Source organism: Notolepis coatsorum (assembly GCF_963971535.1).
Source record: "Notolepis coatsorum genome assembly, chromosome: 5".
In the NCBI taxonomy this organism is placed as follows: Eukaryota; Metazoa; Chordata; class Actinopteri; order Aulopiformes; family Paralepididae; genus Notolepis; species Notolepis coatsorum.
The window spans coordinates 131,671,657-131,683,695 of NC_140169.1; the positions used below are offsets into that span (position 1 = coordinate 131,671,657).

At 48.0% G+C, this 12,039-nt stretch overlaps 1 protein-coding gene across 1 annotated transcript in view; it reads right to left on the bottom strand.

Annotated features, from left to right (window-relative positions):
• LOC311228354 (phospholipase B1, membrane-associated-like) overlaps positions 1–12,039 on the bottom strand; it is a gene marked incomplete at both ends in the record, with an annotated part of 540,482 nt that overhangs the window by 10,636 nt on the left and 517,807 nt on the right. Inside the window, 12 exons of the mRNA XM_084314264.1 lie at positions 929–972; positions 1,650–1,717; positions 4,366–4,424; positions 4,519–4,579; positions 5,255–5,332; positions 5,964–6,035; positions 6,142–6,237; positions 6,393–6,497; positions 6,758–6,839; positions 7,189–7,289; positions 7,381–7,446; positions 7,549–7,629. Coding sequence (XP_084170390.1) covers positions 929–972; positions 1,650–1,717; positions 4,366–4,424; positions 4,519–4,579; positions 5,255–5,332; positions 5,964–6,035; positions 6,142–6,237; positions 6,393–6,497; positions 6,758–6,839; positions 7,189–7,289; positions 7,381–7,446; positions 7,549–7,629 — 913 coding nt within the window. The remainder of the gene's footprint in view (positions 1–928; positions 973–1,649; positions 1,718–4,365; positions 4,425–4,518; positions 4,580–5,254; positions 5,333–5,963; positions 6,036–6,141; positions 6,238–6,392; positions 6,498–6,757; positions 6,840–7,188; positions 7,290–7,380; positions 7,447–7,548; positions 7,630–12,039) is intronic.

Consider the following 12,039-nt stretch of genomic DNA (forward strand, 5'->3'; position numbering starts at 1 on the left):
GTGTCCCCTCCGGTACACGAGGAGGCAGCCTGTCGCATCTTTTCACCAGACAGCGCAGACTCTCAGTGGCGAGGAGTAACGCGTGGGAGGCTCACGCTGCCCCCGATACTTCCTGTCTCTGCTGTACAGGCGTCACCCAACCGACCTGTAGGAGTCGCTGTCCACAACGTCCAATCCCCACCCATCGACTTTCCACCCGCTACCGCTGCCAATTGAGATAGTATGACGACTGGCCCAAGCCGGAGGCAACGCTGACTCGGGGAGTCTAGACCGGAGTCTCTTGCATTGGTGACGAGCGCAATCTCCGCTACGCCACCCAGCCGCCTCGAGCCGAGTAAATCTGACTGAGTCGAGTTATAAAAAAAATTAACATAGATTTATTCATTGTGATCACAGTGAAAGTACTCAGTTACTAATCAGAGACCAGAGTGTACACAAGCATCTGACCAGGAAGTGAGACAGAACCCTGGTCAGACGTACGATTAAATACATGATTTAAATGACGTACATTAGACATCCAGATATGACAGAAAGGATAACCAAAATATGCCCAAAAGGGGAGAACTGAATAAACAAGCCTTGGCTAGGCGGTGTTATCGTTATGTCATAACTGGAGAAGGAAATAGCCTTGCTACGGCTCACACTAGGACTAAAAAAGATAGGCCAAATATCATCTCTCCCCAACCTTGGTCGTTGTTAAAGAGACAGTCAGACTCTGTAGCCTAGTGTCTAAGCTGTGTTAGTTGACCTATATTAAACTAGTCGAATATGTATGATAGAATATATATTTCAACACAGATCTATAATGACATGATAATATTGCCATGACATATACAATCTCTGTTTCCTACAACACAGAATGAGACACGGAGGCTATGAGACGTTAACCTTTGCATAATCCCAGGTCTAAACTCAGGTCTAAACTCACTTGGTAGCGTTGTGACTGTTTCCAATGTCTTATCCCCGCCGATGCTGCAGAGGGAAGAGTTGACAAACATCAGTGTTACTGAAGTTTTTAAAACCTCATTTTTATTCAGAGGTGTACATTGTAAGACATGATTCAATCTAGGGCTGGGCGATACAGTAGGGGGAAAAAATTATATCACGATAATCATCTGGAATATACATCACGACGATATCTGTTCATGTAAATAAATTCACAAGATAAATAATCCAATTGCTGTTCATAACATTGATCTACATGATAATGTAACATGTGATATCAAACCAAAGACTCCAACCAAGGTTCTCATTTTGAGTTAATCATTCATGGCATCATTCATTTGGATTAGTGGTTCTCAAAGTGGGGTCCTTGAGGGAGTTTCAGGGGGTCCCCAGAAAATCCCCTCAATTGACCTGATCTCAAACACGGCCCTCTTTTCTTGATCCTCCAATCACAACTGGCGTTTCCTTCCCGCCCTTAGTTCCCTTGGAGGACTGTGTGGACTTTCTGAGGGAAGCAACAGTTGTGATAAGATTGATAAGATGTAGAGCATCTACAATTGACCATATTTGCACAGTGCCCAGCTTGCTCTTATGTCATGCTCTTATCATGACATGAGAGCAAAATGGCCACTGTGTGAATATAGTCAATGGACTATCAAAATAAAGTGTTTCCCATAGTTATTAATTCAGCAGGCCTATTGTACCTCCATGAGATTCCCCTGTACTCTCTCCTGAGCTCAAAAATGTTCCTCGAATTTGCGCCAGTGCCTGCCTGCAAAAACAGAGAACAAGCGTCAGTGCGATAGGTAGATGCACAAGAATATTATAGCATGTCAATTACTACAAAACTAAAAAAGGACCCACGTTTATTTCCTGTTGCAATTTTTGCTAATGCAATAGTTGACAGGAAACACATGAGTCCAAACTGTTCCCTAGCAGCAACAGAAGTCCAGTGAAACCGCCCAGACATATCGCTGCTGCATCAAAGTGAAACCATAAAGTTAACAACAAGGTATCTAAGTCAATGTTCATTAGCATTGGTGTCCCCCAGGGATATGTTCTGGCTCCTCTTCTGTACTCGTGAGTCACTCTGACTCAGTTAAAATATTCAAATTTGCTGATCACACCACTGTGATGGGTCTGATCTCCTGTAATAATGAAACAGCTTACAGAGCAGAAGTCTCCTCACTAGTTGAGTGGTATTGTAGTGGGATTGTATGTTCTCCCCCCTCCCATTCTTGTTATCCCCCCACACACCTACTATATGTAGCTTATTGTCCTCCAATACTCAGTTTCTGTCTACCTTTCTCCATTGATCAACCCTTTTGTTCCCCATCAGTCTTCCTGTCTCCCATGTATTGTATATTGTATATATGTATATTCCTCTTTACTTTTTTTTTACTGTATGAAGCACACTCGCAGGGGCTCATACAGAACCAAGCATTTCACCGTAAAGTACATGTTTTTTTTTTTTTTTTATCCACTTTTTCTCCCATTTTCTATATATTTTTCTCCCATCCCAATTTCGTATCATCCAATTCAACCCTCCCCTGTCACGAACGCTGTTTCTTGCCTCCCACAAGCCGGCTGCAATGTGGACTAAGTCATACATAGCACAAGTCCCCTCCGGTACTTGAGGTAACAGCAGTCGCATCTTTTCACCTGCGCAGCTCGATCTCTCAGTGGCGAGGAGTAACGCGTGGGAGGCTCACGCTGCCCCCGACACTTCCTGATTCTACTGCGCAGGCGCACCAACCGACCTGTAGGAGTCGCTGTCCACAACGCCCGATCCCCACCCATCAGTTTCCCACCCCCTAATACGGCCAATGTGTATTAGTATGAACGACCAGCTAAACTGAAAGCAATGTGGAGCGCTGGGATCGAACAGGCAGCGTCTCCGTCATTCGTGGCGAGCGCCTTGCCCACTACGCCACGTAGCCGCCCAAAGTACATGTATTTTATTGTGACAATTAATAAACAAACTTGAAACTAAACCAATCACCAATATCTTGTCTACACACTGAGCCCCGCCCCTTTCTCTGTCATGTATAAAGGTCAAGGTATTCCATGTCTCTAGGAGCCTGTTCCAAGACCCCCCCCCCCTGGCCAGGAAGGGTACAACTCTATCAGCTGAGTAACAATGTTCATCAAAGTGTTGAGTGCTACAGTGTAGGTTAGTATGTTAGGACAAGTGCATGACAGTAAAGTTAGTTCGGGTTAGAGTTTTTTTTATTTATTGAATTTTTTTCATTTCAGATAATACACTGTAGCACTCAACACTTTGATGAACATTGTTACTCATCTGATACATTTGTGCCCTTCCTGATGACTTGTCGTACAGAACTTGTAAGTCGCTTTGGATAAAAGCATCAGCTAAATGACTAAATGTAAATGTAATGATTGAAGAAGTGCGTCTTTAATCGACGGCGAAAGATTGGACAGGTTTCGGCTGTCCTAACTGTGGTGGGAAGTTTGTTCCACCATTGTGGGGCAAGGACCGAGAATAGGCAACTTCTCTTTGATGACCCTCCCGGAGCTCGGATAGGAGTAGGTCTGAGGCGGCCAACCTTAAATGGAACCTTAAATGGAACAATGTCAGCCACAAAGTGAAGAACGCTCACCAATGACGGTTTGGGGTTTCTAAATCAGGGAGGCGTGACTTTTATAGAGCTGTGATAAAGCGTGTTCTCACTTCTCACATTCTCTGTCACAGTGTGATATGAGCTGCAGGTGGGGTTCCTCTGATTGGCTGGAGGACTGATTCACAGAGGAGCTGATTGGTCCAACCAGCAGATTTAAAATCCAGCTGTCAAGTCCTCTCTCTCTCTCGCTCCTCCACTCCCAATGATCTGCTATGATTTGTGTTATGATCCTGTAGTGCTGATTTTGTGATATTGTTTGATGCTAGTAAGCCTTTCATTTTGTAGTATTGTATTAAGTGACCTGTGCTGAAAGGCTACAGAAGTAGTACAGATTATGTTATTTTTCTCTTTAAACACATGTAAATTACCTTTCTTGTAATTGTATCTAATCTTCTATCTATTCTATTCACTTCAAATCGTCAAGTAGCAGCCAGTGAGAGGGAGAAGCCCTGTTTTCTTTTGTCTATTATTTTCTCATGTTTTCTATTTAGAAGTTAGGCTGCTAGATTTAGCATACCTACACACAAACACACACACACACACACACACACGTCACACACACACACACACACACACACATACATATGTACACACACACATGCATGCATATATATACTGTACATGCACACGCACATGCACGACGTACATACGCACATGCACATAAATATGTACACACACACACACACACACACACACACACACACACACACACACACACACACACACACACACACACACACACACACACACACACACACACACACACACACACACTTACAGTGGAGGAGCCTCCAAGTGCTGCCACCACCTTGATGTCTCCTGGTCGCAGCGTGTGAACTACAGATGGAGGAGAAGATACAACACGGTATATCATCTCATAATCATCTCGACTGTCTGCTAACGATGTTCTCTAACTCTGGTGCTGTCTCACCTGAAACGGGCACAGAGGTAGATGGAGCGAGGTCCACACAAGCAAAGTCACTTCCCCAGTTCTGCCAGAAGACAAACACCCAGTGGCCTCAGTGACATCAGTACATGTAACGCTAGAATGGATATAACAACCCCCCCTTTCGCCAGTCACTGATTATATGATCTCTTGAATGGATATAATAACCCCCCCTTTCGCCAGTCACTGATTATATGATCTCTTGAATGGATATAAGAACTCACCCTGTCGTCACTGATTATATGATCTCTTGAATGGATATAAGAACGCACCCTGTCACCAGTCACTGATTATGATCTCTTTCAGTGTTGACAAATTCTACAACGTCATCATTCAAAATGTACTACTGATAAGGAGGTATTTCCAATATCAATCTTTTAGATTAGATTAGATTCAAACTGGAAATAAAATATAGAGTACTACTGAGTAATAGCACTAATCAGATGTATGTACAGTGTTATAGTATTATTATGTACAGTGATAAAGGTATAAAGACACTGTTGTAGTAAGTTGTACTGGTCAGCGCTATGACCAGTAAGAGTAGGTAGGGGATGTGTACAGATATAGTATCTATAGGTATGTAAAAGGATTATATGCAGGTATATACAGACAGATATGGATAAATATATATAGGGTAAATATATGTATACGGTATACATAGCATTATTGTTTTCTCACTGAATAATGGACTTTATGGGTTAAGCTGTACGGACTAACTCACTGTGACTGGTGGTGGGGTGGGGGCAGGGCCACTATAGGTGTAGTTGCTGTTGACATGGGTCCTCACAAATGGGGTAGCCTTGGGGACAGGAAAAGAAGCAAAGTTGCATAAATGTTGCCAGTAGGGTTGCATACTGTTCACATTTGAACCGATACCGGTACCAGTTCCTGGATTTTGGTATTGGTACCTTTTTCCGATACTTAAATATTTTTTGATACTTAAAAAAATAAAGAAAAGGTCAAAACTTCAATTTCAACATTGTTGTTTATTTTTTAATTTTTTTTATTTATTGTTGTAACACACCACACAAAATAAATCGCATGATCATGTATTATGTTTTTAAATGTTTAAATATCCACATTATCTGGCCATCCTCAGTAAATATTATCAAAATCCTCTGACCTCGTCTCGTCTTTCCAAAGACCCAAGAGACGGGACAGTAGTATATATATTTGTGGAAAAGTCTCCCTCTTGTCTAGCATATTACACTCTTATACTAAACATGTAAAGGTACCGAAATCTGGTACCGATTGATCTAGAGTGTGAATCGGTCAATCAGCCGTACCGATGTAATTCAATCGGTACCCTTAAAAGTACGGTTGAGTTCGGTGCCCAACCCTAGTTGCCTGATGACCATAGTAGCGGTGTTGGAATGTAATCCTTATTGGTGGAAAAAGAAGAGATGTTGCATTGAACTACAAACGCCTACCTCCGATGGACATTTCAGGGGGACAATAGCAGAGAAATTCTGTGTCTGTGTCTTAAAACCCAGAGGCTCCATCTACGGGGAAAAACCAATCAAAATGACAGTTATCTTAAGTGCATTTAAAAAAAAAGTTACTGTTTTTGCTAACAGTTCTTAGAGCATTGTTTGTTTTGAGTCTCACCATGTTGTTCCAGAGTGAGCGGGCCATCAGCGTCTGGGCCTTCTGGCTGAGGTGGAAGCAGTCGGGACTGAAGAAGGAGCGATCTGGACGGCCATCCTGTTTTCAAGAGACATTATGGCATACTGAGTACGTGAGACATGTAGCATGTTGAGTACATGAGACATGTAGTAGCATGTTGAGAGTGTGAGGTATGTAGTAGCATGTTGAGTGCATGAGATATGTAGAATGTTGAGTGGGAAGAATGCAGTCACCTCTAGCTTGGGAACAACGATTTCTCTGAAGAAAGGCTGGACGACCACAGTGAAGGAGTCATGGGTGTCATACCGGCCTGATTCCACAAGTTCATTCAGTATCCTCTGAGAGAATGAGTACAAAGGATACAGTTATTGGATCTTTAAGTAATTGGATGGAATTTTCTGTGCCATAATATGACCAGGGAACCATAATTACCATACCTGTACGAATAGGAGTACTGGTCTAAGATCAGACTGCTCAGCTCACATGAAACAGGTACACCTTACTATGTCTTATGAGCAAATCTCAGATCAGCACTCCTACATGCTTGATAATCGCAGGCTTGATAAACGCAGGCCCTATTCTCTTTGTCCTACTGTACCTGATAGCCTCTATTCAGATCATCCACTTTCTGGAGAGCCTTAGAGTGTTCCTTTGGCAGGACAACACAGGGGCAGAGAATACTGGTGGAGAGGAAATACTGGGAGGTCAGATTGTCATTTGAACACAGATTGAATGGTAATGTTTTTGAAACACTAATGATAATAATATTAATAATAATTAGTAATTACATGTGTGTACATACATGATTAGACCTTTTATTTTAGTCCTTTTTATGGTATCACACCTCAAAACTTTGTATTGTGATAATAGTTTAAAGGAAAGGTTGTGATATGCTATACCACTGAAATGACATGTGAAATCATACTTGTAGTATAACACGTAGGAAATGCATGTGATGACGTGGGGGAATTTTCTTCACACACGTGAGACTGCAAGAGTTTGTGGACAGACAGCAGTATTGACACTCACTTGACCAGCCACGTGGGACACGTGTTAGACGGGTCAGCATGCAGTTGCCTCAGTGGGACAATATGAAGAGGCTCCACTAGGTTGACTAGAGTCAGCGGGACCTGAGAGAGTTGGAGGTTAATACTGTAAACATGGCAAACGAGGCACCATATGTGTTTAAACAAAACCCAGCATCGATAGCGTCGTTCTTACTTCTTTGTGGAGGTAATCAAGGGCTTCGCGAATGTGACGCCCATAATTCTCTACAGAGTAATACAGCTGTGGATATGAAGAGACAGGGGGAGTTTTAGGAAGGTATCCCTCAGATCATTTGTTTCGGTTCTTGTGTTTCAATTTGTCGATTTAAGAACGGATACTTACAGAATTGTAGCAGTGGTCGCAAATGTCATTGCCGCCGACAAACATGGTGATCAACTTCCAGTCGGTTTCGAATTTGATGCGCTGCGCCAGGAGGGACAGTGTCAGAGCATACAGCCGCGTCTCCAACTTTACAATAGACTTTACAATATGTAGCAGTCTGGAAAATATGGTATATTATTCAGAACTGCTGACTGTGTTTATATCCCTTTTTGTACACAAAGACATTCTAACTAGTGTCATTGATTCACACGAACAATGACACAAACGTCCCCGTCCCAAGAGCATGTGAATACGGATCATAAATGACAGTATTGATTCATATTTTACAGTGCGTCTCCCCGTGTGACTGGCAGGCGGGACCAGCAGGGGGCAGTAGCAGGCAGAGAGAGCTGAGAGATGATAAAGGGAGAAGTGCCGCGGAAGTCGCTCTCTTCGGCTGTGAACTTGAACACGAGAGGACACAGCTAACGGGAGCTCTAGACAGCCCCGTTGCTGACGTTTATGCCGGAGTGCCCCGGGAAAGGACAACGGGTGATAGGAAGTACTGGCTAGTGGAGACGATCTCCTAGCAGTACCAGTGTTATGATATTATGAACATTAAGTGCAGAGTCGGGCACTAAGAGTCGAGTTATACCTAGTTACAGTGAGCGGTATAAGTAGCGTGCGGCTAAGGATCACAGTAGCATTGCTCGTGTTATACCTAGTTACAGTGACGGTATAGTCTGCGTGCCAGAGACGTACGGGACATCCAAGCAGTCTGCCCGGGCGTCAACAGCTGTCTGCACCGGAGAACAGCAGCACACCTGCTCCAGGCTGCCTGCAGGACACGGGGAGTTCTTTACCACCAGCAGAGTTCGCCCAGCACCAGCTCAGCCAGCACTGCCTCTCTGCTATAGCTCCGCCTGCTAGCACCTGCGGCGCGAGTGTTCGACGCCATCTTGCCACCAGGACGGTGGTGGAGCGGCGCGGCCGCCATTTTGGTAGAGTAAACATTAGGGCTTCGGCGCCCAGGATCCTATCGTACATTACACAGTGTGTCGCAGCCTACGGGCGAAGCTGGTGTTTGCTAACCACAGTGCATAGGGGTACCCCATAAACATTACATGCCGGCATTAGCATAGGGCTTTTGTTTTGGTAATTGTGGGCCCACACTTTGGTTTTATTTCCTTTTCTTTGAGCGTGATACCATGTGTGTGTAATATTACTTTCCCATCTATTTAACCCTTCCCCTCTTGGGGGTAAACGTAACGCTGCCATATAAGTAAAGCCTAAGAAGAGGTATTATTATTGGTACTAGCCCAGACGTGGGTAAGGAGTCAAGTATATTGAAGTCTACAATATCTGGGTCTATTAACTTTGGGTCTGCAATACCTGAGTCTATACTGTGTGGGTGTACAATATAAGTGTTTGCAAGGTATTGAATTACAACTTGAGTAATAGTAGAACTACCTTCCGTGGACCCATTGCTATTAAATATTTGTAGATGACCAGTCTTTAAATAACAGTAAAGGATGTAGATGGGAGTCTTGTGTGTGTGTCTTTCATTATTTCTAACCCTAACCCTAACCCTTTGCTACGGGTAATATATGTAATCGTAACCCCTTGCCATTCTACCTTTTCCATTTCCATTGTAAGGGTTCTGGTCGTCTCACATAAGGGAGGGTACTGCTTGCGGGGGGAACCCAGTTATTTCTCTACCATCCGGTCAGTAGGTGTGGGAGGGAAAAGGGGCAACTGTGGAGGGTGAGGGTGTGTTGGGGAGTACTGCGGACTACTCCAGAGAGAGGGAGGAAGACCAGAGTACCGGACCAGGTTTGTAAACCCTGGGCCTCATTCACCCCCACTACCAGCCTCCAGTTGACGCTCCGGACCCCAAAGACGGAGGTGCAGCTGGCCAGGGTGCTACTGTGTCTCGCTACCTATTGACCGCACCCCACAGTTCCCACGAAGCAGGGATAATCCACCCTGCTACATTTGGCGTCACGAACAGGATCAACATCCTACTCCACTCCCTTGTAAGTGACGACCCAGAGACCTGAGATGTCGGACAACGACACCCCGAAGCCCGATGCCAAAGCCGGGCCGTCCCGGGTGACGCAAGGAGGTGACTCGCCGCTCAAAGAGGAAGAGGGGGGAGCCGAGACGGTGCAGACCTTGACCGCCGAAGTGGAGTTCCTAAAGGGTCAACTCCAAGACCAGGCGGAAGCCCTAGACCACCAACACGAACAACTGGAGCAGGCCAGGCACCGAGGGTCGCTTGCCTTGGCCCAGGCCATGATCCAACAGCTTCCCCCAGCGCCCCCCCCGGTGGTGTACGTCCAACGAGAGCGGAAGTGCAGCGAATTTGGAGGTGAACAGGAGAGGGGGGAACTGCCTGTAGAGGACTGGATCCAGGCAATGAGGGCCCATCTCCGTGCCAGTCGAGTGCCCGAGGAGGAACAAGCGGAGGTCGTACAGCTCCACCTCAAAGGCGAGGCGAAGCAGACGGTACGCTTCCTGACGGAGGGAACCGCCCCCGACACGGAAGCCTTGTTCAAGATACTCGAAGAAACCTATGGGGACAAGGTCCCGGTCAGCGTCCGCCTGGGGGAGTTCTTCGACCGAAAACAGGCCGCCGGAGAGACCGTACGCCAGTTCGCCTACGACCTGCAGGAGAGGATCCGTCGCCTACGACGTCGGGCGCCCACGCTGGTCGCCGACGCCACCGCCCTGCTGCAGGAGCGGTTTGTGGTGGGCCTCAGGGACGATGCCCTGAGGAGAGAAATGCGGAAGTACATGAGGGAGGACGGGACGCGGCCATTTCCCCAGGTACTGCAGGCGGCGATCGATTGGACGGAGGACGAGCTGGTCCACCCCGCCGACAAGGGTCCCCCCCGGGGTTTAGTCCACGCCGCGGCTGGAGAGGGACGGGAGACCCCGCCGAGCGTTGACTCACTGCGGGAGACTATTCGGCAGATCCAGGCGGGAATGGAGCAACTAGGCGTGCGCCAGGAACAACTGGCTCAGACCTTCTCACGGGAGCGGGACGCGCCCCGGAGAGGCGCCACCGGACGGCGACGCCGAGACGACGCGACGCGAGAACCCCGCCGAGACGAAGACGGCCGGCTGATCTGCTATGCCTGCAATCAGCCGGGCCACATCAGCAGAGAATGCCCCCGCTCGGCCGGCGAGCCACGCCCCGCCTCTACTCCCAACCCTGAAGCTCCGGGCTCGTCAGGGCACCGACCAGGAGCACGAAGGACAGTCGACGCCGTCATAACCGGAGTCGCCGGCGCGGCCACGGAGGGCACCGAGACGCAAGACGCGCAAGGGGAATGCCTCACTCTAGACGTCCAGATCGACGGGGTCGAGACCCGCTGCCTCTTCGACACCGGCGCCGAAGTCACCACCATGTACGAGAGCCACTTTCAAAGACACTTCCCGAAGTCGAAGTTGACCCCCGCCAACTGGATCACTCTCATCGCCGCCAACGGGTTGGAGATCCCAGTGGTGGGGTGTCTCTACGCCGAAGTGAAGTGCCTAGATATGACATTCACGGGGAAATGCATATTCATACTAAAAGACGACCCAGGCCGAGGGGACCTAGGAGACGCTGTCCAGGGACTGCTGGGCATGAACGTGCTCGGCGGAGTAGATGGCCTGTTCGCAGGGATCAAGGGGATGCGGCCGGTGACCCGAAGACGTGTCGAAGCTAGAAGCATCGCCATCCGCCGTGTGGTCGCCGTCCTGGCCCAAGAAGGCCGAGAGTGTACCGCCCCGGGAAAGATGGGGTACGTCAAGGTGGCCGGCAGAGAGTCTGTGGTCATTCCCCCGCACAGCGAAATGGTCGTCTCAGGCCGTTGCGCGACGACAGCAGGGATGCGGCGTCCCGTGATGCTGGAGAACACGCCGAGTGCCAACCTGCCTCCCGGACTATTGGTGGCGAACGTGGTGACCTACGCCCAACAGGGGACAGTGCCTGTGCGGGTGTTGAACCCGACCGACGTCGAGATTGTGCTCCGACCCCGGTCCAGACTGGCAGAGATTCACTGTCCCCGTCAGGTACGGCCCCAGGAGAGGGTGACCGTAGAGGAAGTAGACGGAGGCGTCCGAGTAACGGCGATTGAGACTCGAGCCAGCCCGCCAGAGGCAGAGCCGGACGGGAAGACCCACAGGCTCGCCGTGGACGTACAGGCGAACCTGCAGGATCTCACACCAGCCCAAGTGAGCCGGCTGAATCAAGTATTGGAGAAACACAAGGCGGTGTTCTCCGTTGACGACGGGGACTATGGTTACACAACCACGGTCACACACTACGTCCCCACTGGTGACGCACACCCGGTCAAGCAACGGCACCGCCGAATACCGCCCCACGTGTTCCAAGAAGTAAAGAGACACGTGCAAGATCTGGTGAACCTGGGTGTCCTGGTAGAGAGCTGCAGTCCGTGGGCGTCACCAGCCGTGATCGTCATAAAGAAAGACGGCTCCGTGCGGTTCTGCTGCGATTACCGC